The sequence below is a fragment of the Penicillium subrubescens genome (genome assembly GCF_028828155.1).
Source record: "Penicillium subrubescens strain IBT 31985 chromosome Unknown utg000011l_segment0_segment0, whole genome shotgun sequence".
NCBI lineage: Eukaryota > Fungi > Ascomycota > Eurotiomycetes > Eurotiales > Aspergillaceae > Penicillium > Penicillium subrubescens.
Window position 1 is genome coordinate 49,930 of NW_026643161.1, and position 18,669 is coordinate 68,598.

Here is an 18,669-nt window from a genome sequence, read left to right on the forward strand (position 1 = left end):
CAATTCGTTCAACAGGGCCGGTCGGCATCTGTCCGCACCACGACGGAGACGTCGACGCGAGCCGAGCATAGGCGACGATAGTGGGGCCAATGGCGCCACCTGCGTGGTTAAACAGCCAAAGACTCTCATCCCTGAAGCTGATCTTCATTTACAACCGGGCACCGTTGGCCAAGTCGGTTGTTTTGGTCGGGTATCCTGTCACTTCTCTAGTCGCGGTCGGGAGCCTCGACTCGGCAAGAACTCGATTGTTTTCACGTCGAAGACGAGGACTTCGGCAGTCGCTCTTAAAATGACAGGTCCACCGCCGATTGACCCTTGTTTCTCTTGCACTCAACCTGCTTTGAACTAGTCACTTTGAGTCCAGCATCAGCCACAATGCTGGGAAGCTCCAAGACATGGATCTGGACAGCCATTGCTGCCGCGTCTGTGCCGTGCTCCTTTGCAACTCGGACCCCCTTGAACCTCGGGAGTGGTTTCGATCTCACAGTCAACCAAAGCAGCAATCACCTCGCGGTTTCTCGTGGAGAGCAGATCATCTGGCAGACCATTGCCCACCAACCCTTTCTCAGTGCCAGCGCGGGTTCCGACCAAGTCATCGGCTCGAGTGGTAACTCCAAGATCAACGAGGTCGATCGCAGCAAATGCACGGGGCAGCACATCAGTCGTGTCGCTCAAAAGACATGGCCAAGCAGTACCAACAAGCAAGCGGCTGTGATCCAAGGATTCCTCACTGGATGTGGGAACAGTTCAGCTGCGTTTTCTCTTGCGCTTTGGGTGCCTACCGAATTTCCGGACCGCATCGCTTTTCACATCGACGTGAACCCGAGCAGTTCCTCAAAGGACCCCGAGACAAAGCTGTTCTTGACCTACCGCTCCTCCTCTTCAGAAGACATCTACGGTCTGGGTGGCCAGGCATCGTTTGCATCATTGAAAAACCAATCGGTGCCTATCTTCTCGCGGGAACAAGGAGTTGGTCGTGGGGATCAGCCCACCGCAGACCTTGAAAGCGAAGATAGCTTCTTCGCTGGAGGCGATCAATTCACCACATATACTGCAGTGCCGCAGTACATTTCGTCACACTCGAGGGTGTTTCACCTGACCGAGGAAAGCACTGCATACACGAACTTTGATTTCCGTGATCTGAATGCGGTCACCGTTCGATATGCTGCACTGGAAGTCGATGGCTACTTCATGCAAGCAAGCAATATGCTGAACGGCATAACGATGCTTACAGAATATACCGGTAGGATGCCGGAGCTTCCTACTTGGGTTGATTCTGGTGCCGTCCTTGGAATCCAGGGTGGCCAGATAAAGGTCAACCAGATTGTCGAGCAAGGACTCCGGCAAGACTGTCCCGTCGCTGCCGTCTGGCTTCAAGATTGGTTAGTACCATATACATGCTTGTCTACCGACTGTTTATTGACTTCTGCTAGGTCTGGAACTCATTCCCAGAGTGTGTCCTATATGAGTCTTAACATCTCTCGTCTGTGGTGGAACTGGGAGTACGATTCGGAGCTTTACCCATCTTGGCCGAAATTTGTGCAGAACCTGCGCAACCAGCATAATGTTCGCACTCTGTCCTATATCAACCCATTCCTGGCAAACGTGAGTACGAAGCCGGATGGATTCCGACGTGATCTCTTCTCAGAGGCCACAAAGGGTAGCTTTATGATTCGAAACTCGACTACGAATGACACCTCAATTGTTTCCAGCGGTCCGGGTATCGAGGCAGGCATTCTCGACCTGACGAACCCCGCAGCACGCACCTGGTTCCGCGATGTTCTCATCGATCAAGTCTGGAGCGCAAATGTCTCTGGTTATATGGGTGACTTTGGTGAATACACCCCTGTGCTCTCCGACACCCACTTTGCCAATCGCAGCGTCGACCCTTTGTTCTACCATAATCAATATCCTCGGGACTGGGCCAAGCTGCACCATTCTCTAACAAAGAGTGTCTCGAGCTTCTCCGATGCTATCATCTTCCATCGCTCGTCGTCAATGGCTGCTAACCGCTACATGAATGTTTACTGGGCCGGTGATCAGAACACCAACTGGGGTGTGAACGATGGCATCAAATCCTCCGTGACGGTCATGGGTCATATGGGTTTGTCTGGCTATGCCCATGGACATACCGAGGTTGGCGGGTATACCACAACCTGGGATAGCAATGGAATCGTCAATCGTTCTGCGGAGTTGCTGGGCCGCTGGGGGGAGCTGTCGGCCGTGTCCAGTGCTGTCTTCCGCTCTCACGAGGGAAATGTGCCCCAAGTCAATGCCCAGTTCTACACGAACTCGTCCACATACTCCTACCATGCGTACAATGCGCGGATGTATGCCAGTCTGGCAACCTACCGTCGCCACATTCTGGACACAGAAAGCAAGCACCTGGGATGGCCTTTGCTGAGAATGCCTGTCATCTACCATCCAGATGATGCGAAAGCAAAGGCTATCAGCTATGAAAGCTTCTTCTTGGGAGCTGACTTATATGTCGCACCCGTTCTCGATCCAGGCCGCAAGAGCGTTGATGTCTATCTGCCAGGCACGGATGAGGTGTACACTCATGTTTGGACCGGAAGAAATTACCACGGTGGTCAGAAGATCATGGTTCCAGCACCTTACGGCAAGCCTGCGGTATTCGTTGTGGGAAGGCCGAAGCATGATTACTTGAAGAGCTTCTTTGAATTCGCCCGGAAGGAGAACGGGACTGTCATCCGCGTCTAAGGAAAGGTCCGGTTAGGCGTCCCAAGCGACGAGACAAAGAATCTGGCAAGGCTGCATCTGGATGTTGGCTATCTAGTCGAGGTTAGAAAAAAAAACTGTAATAACACTGCTGTGTTTTGATTCACGAGCACGGAGTTTATGAAATGAAAATGTCCGATAGAGTTTGACTGTACACATTCAATGTTCCATATTAGGCAACATGCTGACGAAATCTGTATTGACGTGATCGCTTTGGCTGTGCCACCGGGATCTACACAATAGAATGATACGTCAGTAAGAACAGACCTTTATTGGGGTTACATTTCCTCTCATATATGGTATACCCCACCAGAAGATCATCAGTTCACTTGCGTGTCCATGCGATAGTTGTTGATTGATAGAAGCCGGGTATCTCCCAAACACAGCATAAAAAGATGATATATTCTGGTACATAGAGACATAAGTTGCCTTTCATCTGAAGTTGGGCGGAGAAACAGCACTCTTCGATCACAACAATGAAACTCCCGCATTCAAAATGCCTGATTTTGCCCTTTGTAGGCTTCGCATGTCTGATAAGGCCTGCTCAAGCGAGCTCTAGTCGTGAGTCCTAAGCACTATTGTTTAGGTTATGCCTGTTATGGATTCCCTCTGATCAATTACATAACAGTGGTTCCTTTCGCATCTGAGCCCCTGCCTCTGGGGAGCATCAGTCCAAACGGATGGCTTCGCACGGAGTTTGAGGCATCCGCAGCCGGCCTAGAGGACATCTGTATGACTTTTGGCGATTCGTGAGAGATTCAACTTGGATAGGAGGCAATTCTGAATACAGTGATCTGAACGAGGCTATGCCATACTGGGTCAACGCTCTCGTTCCTCTTTTATACACTTTGCAAGATGAGAGGCTGAAAGGCCAAGTTCATTCTGTTGTTGATACAATCTTGGATCGCATTCAGCCAGATGGCTGGATTGGACCCGAAATACTTGACAGCGGAGGGCGCATGATCTAGGCAAGGACATTGCTATTCCTGGGCCTAACCAATCTCGCCGATGAAAATTCAACCTATCAAGAGCCAGTAGTCAATGCGATGTACCGGTTCAATGTTCTCATAACTCCATGTTGAAACAGAACGGTATCGGAATGATCTATCACGAGGGTGACAAACCCAGTGCCGGTGATTTTCTATGGTTTCATGCACGTGCAGAAGATATGATTGTTAGCCTCCAGTGGTTGATCGACTATCACCCTGGTGACCACAGCGAACTTCTCAAAGAAAACATCGAATGCTCCATCAGTTTGCCTACAAGTGGGAAGGCTGGTACACTGAGGGCAGCTATATCAAGGAGTATCTTTATAATATTCCTCAGTCTGCCACGGATGATCAGTGGGCATTCCTCCATGGCGTCACAACTGCAGAAGGTAGGACCCCAGCCTAAGAATAACGTGGAGCATTCTAACTCGATCTTCATCAAAGGTCTGAAGTATGATGCGGTTTTGCGGCGCTCTACTTCATTTGCTAGCCTTTTGACAACCGCAAAGAACGGGGTAAGGGCCACCAAAACTTTCTCTCCTTACCCTACCCTACAGCTCAGAATTGTGCACGGACGTGGAGACAATCTATTCACTTTCATACAACTACTTTGCAATTGGCGATCCCGACTACGCAGATCGTGCTGAACTCACTGCCTTCAACGCTCTGCCCGCTGCCGTGCCTGCGGACTGGTAGAGTCATCAATACATGACGGAGCCGAATCAGCCCTTCTCAAAGGACTTACCTGCCACACCATTCTATGACGATAACACACAGAGTCAAACATTTGGCCTAGAGCTCAATTACCCTTGTTGTACCGTGAACAACCCGCATGGTTATCCCAAGTTTACCATGTATAGCTACCTCAAAAAGAGGGAAACGGGCCTTGTCCATGCATTACTCAGTCCTGGCAGGCTCAACACTGAAGTTCAAGGCAAACCGGTTTCTATTGACTGTCAGACAGACTCCCCATTCAACAACAGCTTGTTATATGTTGTCGAATGTCAGGATCCGTTCGAGTTGTACTTGCGTGTACCCAAGTGGGCTACCAGTACTACGGTGAAGATTGGCGATTCCCCGATAATTGCACCACCCGTGGACCCGCAATCAAGGCCGATCGAACTCAAAGTACCCTCGGGAACAACGAATATTCGATATGGTCTGAGAATGGAATTGCAAGTAGTCCCTCGTGCGGATGACACCGTTTTTTTCTACAGAGCCCGCTGTTATATGCATTCCATATCCCTTATACTGTTTCCTCTGGACCGCCAAAGTTCTACAACAATAAGACAGCTTACCCGGCTGGAATATATCCTCCTCAAGCTCAGGGTTATACATTAGTGAATACTACACAATGGAATATTGCCATCGATCCAACAACTTTGGTATTCCATCAGGGCTCTGGACCACTACCCTCGCCAACGTTTGAAGATGGAAAGCTGCCCGCCTACATTACAGCGAAGGCTTGCCACCTTGATTGGTCTCTGTTTCTGGGGGCGGTCCTCGGGACTCCCATTCCAAAGAATGAGCGGAAATGCCTTGGTGATACCTTTGAGGCTCAAAGGCTATACTTCGGCCGTACGGAAGCGCCAAGCTGCACATGTCTGACCTTGCCACGATCGATCTTTCGAAATAACGAGATAATGCCATTTACGACCGAAACTAGATACTGAATTTTGGCATTTGAGTCAATAACATTTTGTAGGTAGATCATAAGGGACGGGAAGTCCGATTTCATACAGCTATGCAGACAGGCTGGGAATCTTGACCATGCTCATTTTATATCGTAATGTGTAGATTGATTGCAGAGTCATAGAAAGAGTAAATAAAGAAATTGAATGACAGGAAAGACAATCCTCTAGGAGCTGGTATCCTTGATGGGATCTTTCTCAGCCCCTTCAATCTGTTTTAAGAAAGCCTCTGCAGCATCAGGGTCAGAGGCAAAGATATGCTCCGCAACCATCCGTCTTGGCGTCTCTCCCAGCCACTGGAAGAGCGAGAAATCCTGAAACTTGTCCGCCCGGAAGAGTTCAAGTACTTCCAAAGGCTCATCATCGCTCAAATTCTCAATAAAGTGCCCCATGTTGCGGGGAACAATACCGACATCGCCAGCCATGTAATCAAATGTCCGCGCATTGCCCTCGGCAGCAAAAATTGTGACTCGTGCACGACCTTTCTTGAAGTAACTCCATTCATCCGCGTTGGGGTGCCAGTGCATCTCTCGAAGTGCACCAGGCTCAATCTCCAAATGGGCTGCAGCGACTGTCTTCGAGATTGGAAAATTGGTGGAGTCTGAAATTCTCACCTGGCCCCCCGATGTCCGAATCGGGTCCTGTGCGTGCATGTGATGTGTGAACTGCAATTTTGACTTACGGAAGCCACGGGGCTTCTCTTTTTCGATGCTATCCGGCATTGATCCCTTGAAAATGTACTTTTCTGAGGTCGGAATTGACTTGAACTTATCGGGAGACAGGCGGAAGTTTTCAGCTAGCACCGACTTGGATGTGTGTGCTAATGAGAAGAATGAGTTTGAAAGCTCACGGTCGGGTGCTCATTGAATCAATGACTTACCCATCCAGTCCGTCAGCAAGAAAGTAGACTCTTCAGAGAAGTGGCCATTATCAAATATCAGGAGAAACTCAGTGCCATTGGGACTAAGTCCTTGCAGAGAATGCGGGTGTCCTGCCGGGAAATACCACAGATCTCCAGCCTCAAGGTCGTCCATGAAGCTGCCTCCATCGGGGTCGAGTGCAGTGACCTAGTGCAATCAACGAGTTAGATTGGCAGTCATATTTTTGGCGCAGACCTTCAGCGTAGTGAATAATTCACAAACTCACCCGAACTCGACCTGCGAGAACATATGCCCACTCAGCTTCGGTATGCCAGTGCAGTTCTCGAATGACGCCTTCATCCAAGCGCATATTGACCCCAGCTAGCTCACGACTTGTGGGCAACTCGCGGATCGTCGTCTGGCGTGTCCATCCGCCTTCCTAAAAGACTGGTCAGCCAGATGTCGCTAAAAAAAAAAAAAAAAAAAGAAATTTGGTCAGTGCCGCTCAACTGGCTAAAAATTCTTACCTCAATGCGCGTATGCGAGTCAGAAAAGCTCCACCGCATGTTGGACATGCTGCCATGATCAGTGCTGGGAGGACGAACGAGGTCAGGGTTCTGACGCTCGCGGTCTTTGTTTCGCGGGCCCTGGACGGTCGCTCCTTCGCCATTGCGGAACGGTAATGGTTCACGGCCCTCGCCGACCGAGTCAATCTTGTGGTCGAAGGGGTCCTGATGTCCAGGGGTGAATGGAGGGCTACCAAACACATCTTGGCGGTTCCTAGGTGGAACCTGCATCAATTGCTGCAGTGCATGATCGGGTGCAGGGCTGGCTAATGCACCAAGGAGCAGTCCCATGTGGACCAGAGCCGCGAATGACGGAGATCGAATATGCATGATGGCAAGAAGCAGATACTACAAGTCATACAGTATCACCCGTGGCACTGGATTGTTGGTGTAGGAGGCTGTTCAAGTACAGCTTGAACGAAATGATCGTTTCCTCCAGTTCATCTGTGTCAAGACGTCGGGGGGAAACCAGCGCTGTTTAAAGCCGAGAATTTCCCCACTTTCTCCCCATAGACTGGATGTCCAAGCGCACCATGGCTATTTGTCTTCATGTTCATCCGACATATCCGGTTATTGCGGCTTCTGCAATTCCTACAGATTTCAAGAAATCAGGAGTCATCCAAGGATGTCATCAATTCTCCGTCTGCGGTAGGGCTGAAGACCGGCTGCTCGGCCCAGTTGGCCCACAGTGGATCTTACCAAACATTACGGGCAGCTCAAGTAATATTTGGCAGCCTAAGGTCACTCCTGTGTTATGATTCTTCACTTAAGCTCTCTATGAGACTCACTTAGCTCACAGAATGGGTCTATGACGGCAATTGAAGTGGGGGAGCGGAGCAGGAGAAGGATTGAGGAGGAGAAGAGGAAACAAGTCGTCGGATGGGCCGCTTTTTTGCTTTTCTCCGCACGAGGAGAGTTCAACCAGTTCACAACCACTTCGAACAAGCCACAGCGTCACGTCTAAGTCCTATCAACCTCCTTCGTTTCCGAGGGACTCACTCAAGTACTTTGCGACTCGCGTACTTTGAATACTAGGTCCAGGAAGATTCGCAAGTACTTATGCCAATCCTTCGTTCGCGAATGCAGAACACTACCAAGACTGCGAAGACATTGGCTAATGCATCCCTAGTCAGCTAAATAGCCATTGGCAACGCTCTACGCGGGTCAATAGTCGGGCCTTTTGTTTTGAAGCCATAAATAGCGTCCATCTCTGGCATTGGTTCTCTGGTAAAAATGCCATCTGAATCCGAGCCTCTCTTGGGCAACCGGCACCCACGCCAAACCTCTGCACGGTCGCAGAGGCTGTCGCGCTACTTCCATGATGAGCTCGACCCGCGGCGGGGAGATCTTCTGCTACTCTTCTGCTATATCATTACTGGCCTACTAGACAGCTCTGCCGTGTTTATCTGGGGCTCTTTCGTGAGCATGCAGACTGGGAACACGGTCTATTTTGGCCTCGGTCTGGTCGGAACAGACGATGATCGATGGATCAAATCGGGCGTCTCGATTGCGGGATTTTGCCTGGGATCCCTATGCTTCGCAGCCTTTCATCGCGCTTTTTCTCCCAGGCAACGCTGGGTGCTTTGCGCATCTTTTCTGACCCAATTGGCGTGTATCACCGCGGCAGCCATTATCGTGACACTGTACAGGCCATCTCGGGATGCCCCCTTGAGCTGGCTGGTATTGGCTCCACTCGCGCTAGTCGCATTCCAGGGCAGCGGCCAGGCGGTGGCAAGTCGCGTGCTCAAGTACAACGGCCTCACAAGTGTGGTTCTCACCAGTGTCTACTGTGACTTGTTCTCTCATCCTGATTTTCTGTCCCCCAAGGTCGTGGGTATTGCCGAAGAGATGCGTCGTACGGGCGCGGTGGTCTGTCTCTTATTCGGGGTTATTCTAGGCGGGCTTTGGGCGCACAGCTCGGTCGGCTTGATGGGGGCACTATGGACTGCGGCGTTCTTGAAGGCGGGCATTGTGCTCGCATGGTTATTCTGGAGGAAGGAGGAACATCTATAGAGTTGATGATGGAAATGGAAGTCAAAAGAAGCAACTGCCTCACACGTCAGATCTTGTCTCGCATCTAGTCTATATTCATGTCTAATTCTATCAGGGATATCTATATGCAAATCTATACGGGCTCATCAGAAACTTCAAGTAATCTCAATCAAAGTCGCACTTGGAACCGAGCATTGGTACGAATCGCTGCGCCATATCGCGCAAATAGCAAAGGCACCGGACACAGAGCCAAGGCGATAAATGCCAGAAGAGAGTTGCCCCATCCAAGTCCGAGTGCACTATACATTGACGGTCCTGCCAGGGGCAGAACAGCTCCGACCAAAGATCGCAACGCGGTGCTAGCAGCAGTCTGTGAAATGACAGTCAATATAATCCTTCTTGAATGCTGGAAAAAAGTATAAGAACGGTTTTGGACATACCACAGAGGCTGCATGAACTAAGTAACAGTCCACGAGGTAGGTATTCGCCGACATGAAGACGGAAATCAGGCCCACTCCGAAGAAACCGGTTCCCAGGATAGGCACAATCCAGTGTGCATGAGCTTTCGCGGACCAGCCATACCAAAACAGACCGATAGGAATTGCCCAACACCCGTAGATCATCGGCGGCAGACGTGATTCCGGCGTGAAGCATCCCCGAGCCGTGTGAGTAACAGCAATTTTATTAGCGACACGACCACAAACAAGAAGGCTAAGCAGACATCCAACGCCGAATCCCAGGTAGGCCAGGCCCGCGAGCCCGGAGGAAAAACCATATTCGTTCTCGAAGATCGACGTGATTGTGGTGAACATGAGGTAGAGATAACCATAGGTCACGGCAGCGAACAGTGCTAGAAGGAACACGATAGGCGAGCCAAAGAGGAGCTTGACGGGACGCGCAAGTGCGGACAAGAAAAGCCCGCGGGGTGTCCGGCCAGTGTCGTAGATTGTTCGAAGATCTGGGTTACCGGTTTCTTTTCGGAGACGAGCGGCCTTGCGTTTCAGCAGGACGGGTGCATATGATTCCCTATATCCGAGGACAGTTCCAATAATGACGACGCCAGTCTATCGACATATTAGGCATAGTTCTTGTGTGGAACAAAGCAATTTCTAATTTGGTCTTACCGTGATAGCAATCACCCAAAAGACCCAGCGCCATCCTTCTGCCTCGGCCAAAAATCCACCAGCGACAGGTCCAATAACCGGACCCAGGATGGGTCCCATAGCCCAGATCGCCATGACACCAGCACGCTTTTCTTTAGTAACCATATCGGCTAGGATTGGAAAGTTAGTCGGTGATCCAATGTGTGAAGACGTCCACAAATTCAGCACTCACCGGCTGTTCCCGAGCCGATTGTGAGTGGGCAGACACCAGCAATGCCTGCCAAAAGCCGGAAGACGATCAACTGTGGGAGGCTTTGTGCGACCGCGCAAGCAATGGTAAAGATCAAAAAGAGCAAATTGCAGGCGTGATACAGCGGAACCCGTCCATATAGCTCAGACAATGGTGCGATCAGGAAAGGGCCGACCATGTAACCCAATACATAGACGGAGACGACGAACGAGGCGAGCATCGTGCTAGAAGAGCCGAACTCCCTCATCACATCTTCCACCCCTGGAGCAAACATTGAGGAGGCTAGAGGACTAATTAAATGATCAGCAAACGCTTGTCAGAATCGGGCGAAGTTGGGACATATAAAAAGCGAGACTGCCATACGTCAAAAATGTATTGAAGGCCATAAACACAAGTTGCCGGGCTTTTTTGTAAGTTTTCCAGTTGAACGGATTCTCGGGGTCATCTGGTCCATCCCATGTCACTAGATTGGGATCCTTCGCGTCGCTATCAGGTCGAGAGTGCTGAGGTATTTCGGCCTCGGTCTTTTGTGAGTCTTTGCCAAGGCTTGTCATCGAAACAACTGTCTCATTGCCGAGTCCCTTTTCTAGATCAGACCGGGGAAACGACGAATCATCACTCATGATGTCCAGCTATCAGATACGCACCGAGTGCGAAAAACACGTTCTGATAGTTTTCTGTTGGAGATCTTATCCCTTACTTTTCAGTCGAGGTAGGGCGAGAGGGGCACCATTTCCGCTTTATAGTGCTAAAATTTCAGCTCCCTTTTGCTGTAATCATTAAAGGGACGACACAACTTCCGGAATAGACACAACCCGGCCACTGGCCACATGATTGGACTGATATGTATGTGGCCCACCAGAGAAGCCGTTCATAAAGGGGAATAAAAGCCCCAATTGGGCCTGGTCTAGCACCATCGTGAGCGAAACACTTCGCTTACGCCGGTATTCGCGTCAAAATGGATGCCGACTTGTGCATGTTTGCATAAATCGGGTAACTCGGTGACTAATCCCTTTCGAGACCAGCCGCCAGTCATGTGACCAATTCAAGGAGGTCATGATATCCCCTGTGTCACGTGATTTATTATTGTCTTCACCAAACAGATCCTATCTGCATGAACTACCACTTGAGGTGACAGAAGTGAATGTGTCATCCATCGGAATGAGATGGCTATTTATTGCATCCATACCTACTATACTTCCACAACAATAGTCTTTCTCAGTGACTATATATCAGGTTTCATACATCCATCATGTTCATAGTCCTAGGCGTATCGCCATAGACGCAAGAACCCGATCATGGAAGCCACGAGGCATGATGATAGTAATCGCCCATTGCCACAGGCTTTGAGAAAGACAAAATCGACGACATGCGTTAGTTGAGGGATGGCTGCCATAGAGAGTGGTTTGGCCAGACTACCCCCCACGACCTCGTGTTTGGCTCCACGTTCCCCATATGTCCGCGGAGCAGTTTCCCTGGATGACGATTCTGGAAACAGCCACCAATAGCCGTGGAGTTGCTGACCATAATCCAATGGCTATTATCGCTTGTAGTCCTCCTGGAGGGGCCAGATAATACCTGTTTTTGGGTGGCGCATTTAAGCCTTTTGGTTGGACAGAGCTATAACACCTCAAACTCAGCCATGGCGTCGCTTAGCGCACATCGTGCCGGCCTTCCGAAACCTTTAGGTTCAGTTTCAACTCCTGAAGTGAGCTATGCCCTTTGGACTTGGCTTGACAGTGACAAAAGTATTTGTTATAGTTTATAGTTTGAGAATCAAATTATTGCAACGAAAAAGCCTGCTGACACGCTTTTTGACAGGCGCCCGGGTTTGGTGGATTTGGGCCCACCCCCATGATGTAGTTCCCCCGCAACCATACCTTCTTGGCCCCCGTCGCGAGGTGACATCGTTTTCTTAGTCTAAGATGGATAGAACCTGGTACCCTGCGAGGCCTAAGATCAACAGAATGGATGTGCGCATATGAGACCCCGACGCCGTTACTGTCCGTTCGATCAATTTAGGCCCCCAGCCTCTCGTGTTCATGTGTGCATAATTAGTCTTTCTCATCCTTCTCTAGTCTTCCCAAGCATCCAGCCTCTGAACTTCAAGTTCCAAATCAAAGTCGGGTTCCGGATATTCTTTGCAGCAATCGTTTAGTTTATGATCGGACGCTCTTCACAGCATGGCGCAAGCCTACCGCGACCCCATCGAGAGTGCCAGATTAAGGGAACGCGATGGCATCACAAAGGACGAGGAGAAAAGTCACATTGAGAATTCTGGCCACCAATATGAGGACCCTTTCGGAAACGAAGAGTTTGCAGAGGTCAAATACCGGACGTTATACTGGTGGTATGAGAGCATTCACCCATTGCGACCGACAAAATACTCACTAATGACTCTGACTGCATGTAGGCAATGCGGCATGAGTATGATCTCTCCTTAACCTTGCTTCGAGCGATCCCAAGAGACAACACTGAACTTCATCGATAGTCATGATCGCCGAAACCATCTCGTTGGGAATCCTGTCGCTACCCTCTGCTGTGGCGACTATCGGACTGGCCCCGTCAGTGTCAAACCATTCAAGGAGTAGAAACCAAGTCCAGAGTACCTAACATTTTCTCTAGGGCGGTCATCCTCATCGTCGGACTGGGACTCCTAGCTACCTACACAGGATATGTCATAGGCCAATTCAAACTCCGCTATCCACATGTTCATAGCATGGCCGACGCTGGGGAGGTCCTGTTTCGACCCCTCGGTCTCGCCCGCTTTGGAAGAGAGTTTCTGGGAACGGCACAACTGCTCTTCCTTGTCTTCATCATGGGAAGCCATCTTCTCACCTTCACTGTCATGATGAATACTCTCACCAATCATGGCACCTGCTCCATCGTGTTTGGTGTTGTTGGATTAATCGTGTCTTTCATATTTGCCATCCCGAGGACGTTGAGAAAGGTCTCATGGTTTTCTTTCGCGTGTATGGTATTCAAACACTGGCCATTCCAAGAAACAATAAGCTAACTGGGAACAGCATTTGCCAGTATTATTGCTGCCGTGCTCATCACGATGATCGCTATCGCTATACAACGGCCCGGAGATGGCCAGGTAGATGCGACAACGAAAACCAGTGTTGCAAATGGGTTTTTAGCCGTAACGAACATTGTATTTGCATATGGTACGTCGGAGGCCTCATCGTTGACTCCGTGGATGTGCTAACTGACTATGGCGATACATAGCGGGCCATGTCGCTTTCTTCGGGTTCATTTCGGAGATGCAAACACCAACAGACTACCCCAAGACTCTGTTCCTCCTCCAAGGAACTGACACATGTATGTATGTTGTCGCGGCGGTAGTCATTTACTATTACGGTGGAAAAGACGTGAAGTCCCCTGCCCTCAGCTCGACCGCTCCAATCACAGCAAAGATTGCGTATGGAATCGCAATCCCAACGGTATCTCCCACTGCCACCGGATCAACTCCCGAACAATATTGATACTAGATTCATAGATCGTGATCGCTGGAGTGATCAATGGCCACGTTGCAGCCAAGTACATCTATGTCCGTCTATTCCGTGGCACCGACCGCATGCACAAGAGAAGCGTGGGGTCCATTGGATCCTGGGTAGCGATTACATTGATTCTCTGGGTTATTGCATGGGTCATCGCAGAGGCCATTCCGGTTTTCAACGACCTGCTCAGTTTGATTGTGAGTGTGAAAATTCCCATGACGCCGGCCAATGAAACTAACGAATGTGCTTATAGACCGCTCTCTTCGCAAGCTGGTTCACGTGTAAGTGCCCTCAAGAGGAAAAAAAACAGTGCTAATGAATACAAAATATAGACGGCCTCAGTGGAATATTCTGGTTATTCTTGAATTGGGGACAGTATGGTAAATCATGGCAGAAAATGTGTCTCCTGATCGTCAATCTGATTGTAGTCGTCATTGGGGGTTGTCTAGTAAGTTGAATAGACTTTCTCATCTATATTCCCATCGAAGAGATATAGCTGACCACTATGTCAAGTGCGGTATGGGATTGTGGGTCTCTGGAAAAGCCATTCATGAGGACTCCAGCAAAGCCAGTTTCTCATGCAATGCTAACACTTAAGCTTGGGATTGACGGTTTTCCACTGAGTATTTCATGTAAGTAAACGAATCGCTTTGAGGCAGAGTACAATACTTGTCTACGGATCCGTGGATTCGGCGTCTAATAGGTCGAAGCATTTAAATTGGTCGTTGTTATCTGTGGTCATGACCCTAGTTATTCTGCTCATCTTTCAAATCCACTTATTAATTATACAAACTCCAATAGTTATGCTTTTCCCAATACATACCCGAAGCAGAGCTTGAAGCTATTCAAGGTCTTTGAGTGCTCTACGGTACAAATTCACTGGGCTTTACACCACGCCCACCCAGAGAGGACAGATCTCGACTCTCACACATCTGCTTTTTCAGGCTGGCGGTCCTGAGTCGTCTCATCATGCGCGTCGAACATAGACTCACGCATAAATGGGCTACTTCGACGAATGTCGGGCCCCTTGAGAACCAAGACCACTGGCACAACGGAAAGGGCAAGGCCGACAAAACCAAGTAATGAACCAGCCCACCCATAGCCTAGCGTGTCAAAAAGCTGGAATGAGGCCAGGGGTAAGAATGCACCGAATGTGTTCCGACCCAGCGAGGCGGCAGATAGTGCTGATGCCGCGTATTTCTCGTAGGCGTCGGTCAAGTAATTCACGACAGCCATGTAGATAGAATAAATGCCCACGCCGGTGCAGCCAATTCCCAAGGTGGGCACGATCCAGTGAATTGAGCCGTCGCCCACGCTTCCCCATCCATACCAGAAGAGACCTCCGGCGAAGAGAAGGCTGCCAGGAATAGAAGTATACAGACGGGCCTCGGGGATAGGGCGACTGGGATTTTCACGGTTGTTATGGGCGGAGCGTAAGTAGATCCAGTCTTGAAGTGGATTGATCACCGTGCCGATGACTGCGCCAACGGAGATTGCAAGCTGAACAAGGCCAGTTTGGAAAGTATTCCATCCATAATTATGATTGTATGTTTGTCCGACACTGGAGAAGAAGAGGAAGAGGATCCCCCACGCAAAACTAACCCAGAGGGTGAAAAATGTAACCACTGGCTCGGTCAGAAGCATTCGAGTAGGGCGCTCGAAGGAGACCTGGAGCAACTTCCACACGCTCGTTGTGCTCAACTCGCTTTCGGCGTAGATCGGACGACCAGTTTCGCGACGTAGCTTTTTGGCCCGCTTTTTCAAAATGACATCGGCTCGTGTCTCGCGCAGTATCAGCCAGAACACCGGAATAAGCGCAGCATTGTAGATGATCTGAATATAGAAGATCCTGCTATCCATTAGATCGTCCAAGTATTAAGTGGGAAGGGGACTTTTTGTCTTACCATCTCCACGGATCATTTTTGTGTATCGTTTGAATAGCAGATCCGATGAATGGACCCAAAGCTATTCCCACAACACTAGTAAACCCGAAAAGTGACATGGGCAAGCTGCGAGCCTTGTCACCGTACCAAACATCACTGATACTGCCTCCAACGATATTGATGGAGACAGAGGATGCTCCGCCACCGAAGAAGCGGGTAACAACCAGGGTAGCAAAGTTTTGTGCGAAGGCTGATGGGAATAGAGAGACGACCAGTATGAAATAGGAGACGAAGTATCCCGGCATGCGACCAGAAGACTCTGTCAGAGGCACAAAGATCAGTGGCCAGAATGCTGCTCCCATATTCCAGGATGTGGTTGCCCATGCAAGATTCGGGAATGGCTCATTTTGAACATGGAAGCGCTGCGCCATATAGTTATTACCAGCGCCGTAAGATCCGGCCGGCAACCCCGTCAGGATAGATCTATCGCAGGTTTTTTGTTAGCCACCAAACTTGCAGCATTGAGAATGATCAATGGTTTGGGATGAGACTCACATAAAACAGATTGTAAGTGTGAGGATCCATTTGTAAGTCTTGCTCCAGTTGAATCTATGCCAATCAGTATCCCGTTCTCCACACTATGTCGCCTTTCAGTAGGCAAGGCCCGAGGACTCACGGATTGTCAGGGTCATTGGGGCCATCCCACGTGTGGATCTCAATATTCTTATCGCCTCGTAGAGGATGGCGAGTAACGTGTCCAATATGAGTGTCACGGTTGAAGAACGATCGAACCCTATTTCATACTAAAGTCAGCTATTTGAACGATAGCCCGAAGTACAATCCGGATGAAAATTGCCCTTACCTAGACAAGAAACGATCATCAAATTCATTATGATGAAGCGTGCTGTTGGTTCTCACGGTTGATGCCCGATGAACAGGCTCGTTCTCAGGCTCTGCCGACTCTTGAGCCCGAGGCACATCCTGGGCAGTATGATTATCCATATTGAAGAAAAGTCTCTATCGATTCTAATGCTACAGGCGACCACTTCTGCTAATACTAGGAATTGTGAGAACTCGCTGAGTCAACGACTGTGCGACGCTTCTTGATTTCTATCTGTCTATTTCGTCATCACCGAGTGTGGATACTTGATAGATGGAAGAGTTCCATATCACCATTAGATAGATGGTTACAGAAGTTGGCCTCCCTTGAGTCACACATTGTGGGATGATTATTAGAATGTGCTCTCGATGGCTAATACATGCTTATTTTGTCTTGGTGGCTGGGTTAAAATAGGGGCTAGCAATCAGCACAATAAAATGTTTATCTTTGAAAAGTCCCCTGAGAAAAGGGCTTTGTGAACTTGTAAAGCGATCTATGATCGGCACGGTCCACACTGGAAGTTGGGGCGTGTCAAACAAGCTTGAAATCCTGCGCGTGGTGTTAAAGCATGCGAGGATGAGATTTGAAATGCCACCTGGGGTTGATTTCCTAAGCATTGCTAAATGTGCAATTCCGGTCCCTGAATACTAAGTTATAGATTATATTGGTGCGGTATATAATTCTTTAATCAGCAAATAGTGTCATTGACAGTAAAAGGAAAGGATGAGATCATCTCCATTGAGCTTGGGGTGGTCCGCAGTCATGACGTCAGCGCTCCGAGGGATCCGCCTCGTAGTTAGGGTGGTACTCTTCTCCACTTCCCACCTACTGTAGTAGTATGTCAATATGTCATCCAGATAGCCATAGTTATAGCATAATAGCTTACTCCGAGTTAGTCAAAAGGTGGAGAGACAAACTAGGAAACCATTTGTCAGGGCGCAGGAGGTCCCCATTATGACCAACATATCAGAGACATTAGCACCCCATTCTAAAGTTATTTTCTAAGCCTAGATGGGCCGCATCTGCGTTCTAAACAGGCAAAAAAGAGGGGCAGAGGATACATGCAGGATACATCAGCGTAGGCCAACTGGATTGTACCTGTACTCTTGGAAAGGAGGGATGACGGATTACTGAACTATCGGTCATAGGTTTCTAATGCTTTATCGTTCCAGGGTTTGCTTATCCTCGTATTATTCATTTCATTACTTTATTTCTCTCCTCCATTCCCTCCACAGTCCTCTTCTCTTACTATTTATTCCACCTTCCCACCCTCCAATCTTCTTATCCATCAATTCCTACAACAATCACCTCCTACAAAACCACACCCTCCAATCAATCAACATGCCTATCCCAGTCCCCCAAGCCGACAGTCTGAAGGACCTTCTGAGCCTTAAGGGCAAGGTCGTGGTGGTCACTGGCGCTTCAGGCCCCCGCGGAATGGGCATTGAGGCCGCTCGTGGCTGCGCCGAGATGGGTGCCGACCTGGCCATCACCTACGCTTCCCGACCGGAGGGTGGCGAGCGCAACGCCAAGGAGTTGAGCGAGAAGTACGGCGTCAAGGTCAAGGCCTACAAGTGTGATGTGGGCAAGTGGGAGAGTGTCGATGGACTCGTCAAGGACGTCATTAAGGAGTTTGGCAAGATTGATGCCTTTATCGCCAACGCTGGCCGCACTGCCAACAGCGGAATTCTCGACGGCTCCGTCCAGGACTGGCAAGAGGTTATTCAAACCGACTTGACTGGTACCTTCCACTGTGCCAAGGCCGTTGGCGCCCACTTCAAGGAGCGGGGCACCGGCAGCTTCGTCATTACCTCCTCCATGTCTGGCCACATCGCCAACTTCCCCCAAGAGCAGACCTCATACAACGTCGCCAAGGCCGGCTGCATCCATATGGCCAAGTCGCTCGCCAACGAGTGGCGCGACTTTGCCCGTGTCAACAGCATCTCGCCCGGCTACATCGACACCGGTCTGTCCGACTTTGTTGACCAGAAGGTCCAGGACTTGTGGCTCTCTATGATCCCCATGAACCGCAATGGCCAAGCCAAGGAGCTGAAGGGTGCCTATGTCTACCTGGTCAGCGATGCCAGCTCCTACATGACTGGTAATGATTTGCTGATTGACGGCGGATACTGCGTGCGGTAAATGTTTCCTGTACATAATGAGAGCGTTGGCACGTAGGGACGGGATGACCTCATGCTTACGTGCAATTGTAC

The 18,669-nt window shown here is 49.7% G+C and overlaps 8 protein-coding genes across 8 annotated transcripts; 5 read left to right on the plus strand and 3 right to left on the minus strand.

The window, feature by feature from the left end:
- Positions 1-375: 375 nt before the first annotated feature.
- On the plus strand, positions 376-2,721 carry N7473_012398 (uncharacterized protein; the record flags this gene model as incomplete). Its single annotated transcript, XM_057158337.1, has 2 exons — positions 376-1,382; positions 1,434-2,721. The coding sequence occupies 2 exons, from the start codon at positions 376-378 to the stop codon at positions 2,719-2,721; spliced, it is 2,295 nt and encodes a 764-aa protein (XP_057002291.1).
- A 1,260-nt stretch (positions 2,722-3,981) lies between these two features.
- N7473_012399 (uncharacterized protein) lies at positions 3,982-4,424 on the plus strand (the record flags this gene model as incomplete). Its single annotated transcript, XM_057158338.1, has 2 exons — positions 3,982-4,117; positions 4,291-4,424. 2 exons carry the CDS (start codon positions 3,982-3,984, stop codon positions 4,422-4,424), a joined length of 270 nt encoding a protein of 89 aa, XP_057002292.1.
- A 1,162-nt stretch (positions 4,425-5,586) lies between these two features.
- On the minus strand, positions 5,587-7,136 carry N7473_012400 (Oxalate decarboxylase OxdC; the record flags this gene model as incomplete). The annotated part of the gene is made up of 4 exons (XM_057158339.1): positions 5,587-6,239; positions 6,300-6,486; positions 6,566-6,718; positions 6,807-7,136. 4 exons carry the CDS (start codon positions 7,134-7,136, stop codon positions 5,587-5,589), a joined length of 1,323 nt encoding a protein of 440 aa, XP_057002293.1.
- Positions 7,137-8,078: 942 nt separating this feature from the next.
- On the plus strand, positions 8,079-8,858 carry N7473_012401 (YoaK family protein; the record flags this gene model as incomplete). The annotated part of the gene is made up of 1 exon (XM_057158340.1): positions 8,079-8,858. The coding sequence occupies one exon, from the start codon at positions 8,079-8,081 to the stop codon at positions 8,856-8,858; it is 780 nt and encodes a 259-aa protein (XP_057002294.1).
- A 148-nt stretch (positions 8,859-9,006) lies between these two features.
- N7473_012402 (MFS transporter) lies at positions 9,007-10,813 on the minus strand (the record flags this gene model as incomplete). Its single annotated transcript, XM_057158341.1, has 5 exons — positions 9,007-9,207; positions 9,278-9,901; positions 9,962-10,110; positions 10,173-10,480; positions 10,554-10,813. The coding sequence occupies 5 exons, from the start codon at positions 10,811-10,813 to the stop codon at positions 9,007-9,009; spliced, it is 1,542 nt and encodes a 513-aa protein (XP_057002295.1).
- A 1,560-nt stretch (positions 10,814-12,373) lies between these two features.
- On the plus strand, positions 12,374-14,290 carry N7473_012403 (uncharacterized protein; the record flags this gene model as incomplete). The annotated part of the gene is made up of 10 exons (XM_057158342.1): positions 12,374-12,540; positions 12,604-12,617; positions 12,682-12,754; positions 12,816-13,162; positions 13,217-13,360; positions 13,422-13,636; positions 13,693-13,890; positions 13,947-13,974; positions 14,026-14,141; positions 14,207-14,290. The coding sequence occupies 10 exons, from the start codon at positions 12,374-12,376 to the stop codon at positions 14,288-14,290; spliced, it is 1,386 nt and encodes a 461-aa protein (XP_057002296.1).
- Positions 14,291-14,617: 327 nt separating this feature from the next.
- On the minus strand, positions 14,618-16,578 carry N7473_012404 (uncharacterized protein; the record flags this gene model as incomplete). The annotated part of the gene is made up of 5 exons (XM_057158343.1): positions 14,618-15,542; positions 15,598-16,059; positions 16,132-16,185; positions 16,253-16,369; positions 16,439-16,578. 5 exons carry the CDS (start codon positions 16,576-16,578, stop codon positions 14,618-14,620), a joined length of 1,698 nt encoding a protein of 565 aa, XP_057002297.1.
- A 1,219-nt stretch (positions 16,579-17,797) lies between these two features.
- On the plus strand, positions 17,798-18,598 carry N7473_012405 (SDR family oxidoreductase; the record flags this gene model as incomplete). Its single annotated transcript, XM_057158344.1, has 1 exon — positions 17,798-18,598. The coding sequence occupies one exon, from the start codon at positions 17,798-17,800 to the stop codon at positions 18,596-18,598; it is 801 nt and encodes a 266-aa protein (XP_057002298.1).
- Positions 18,599-18,669: the final 71 nt, after the last annotated feature.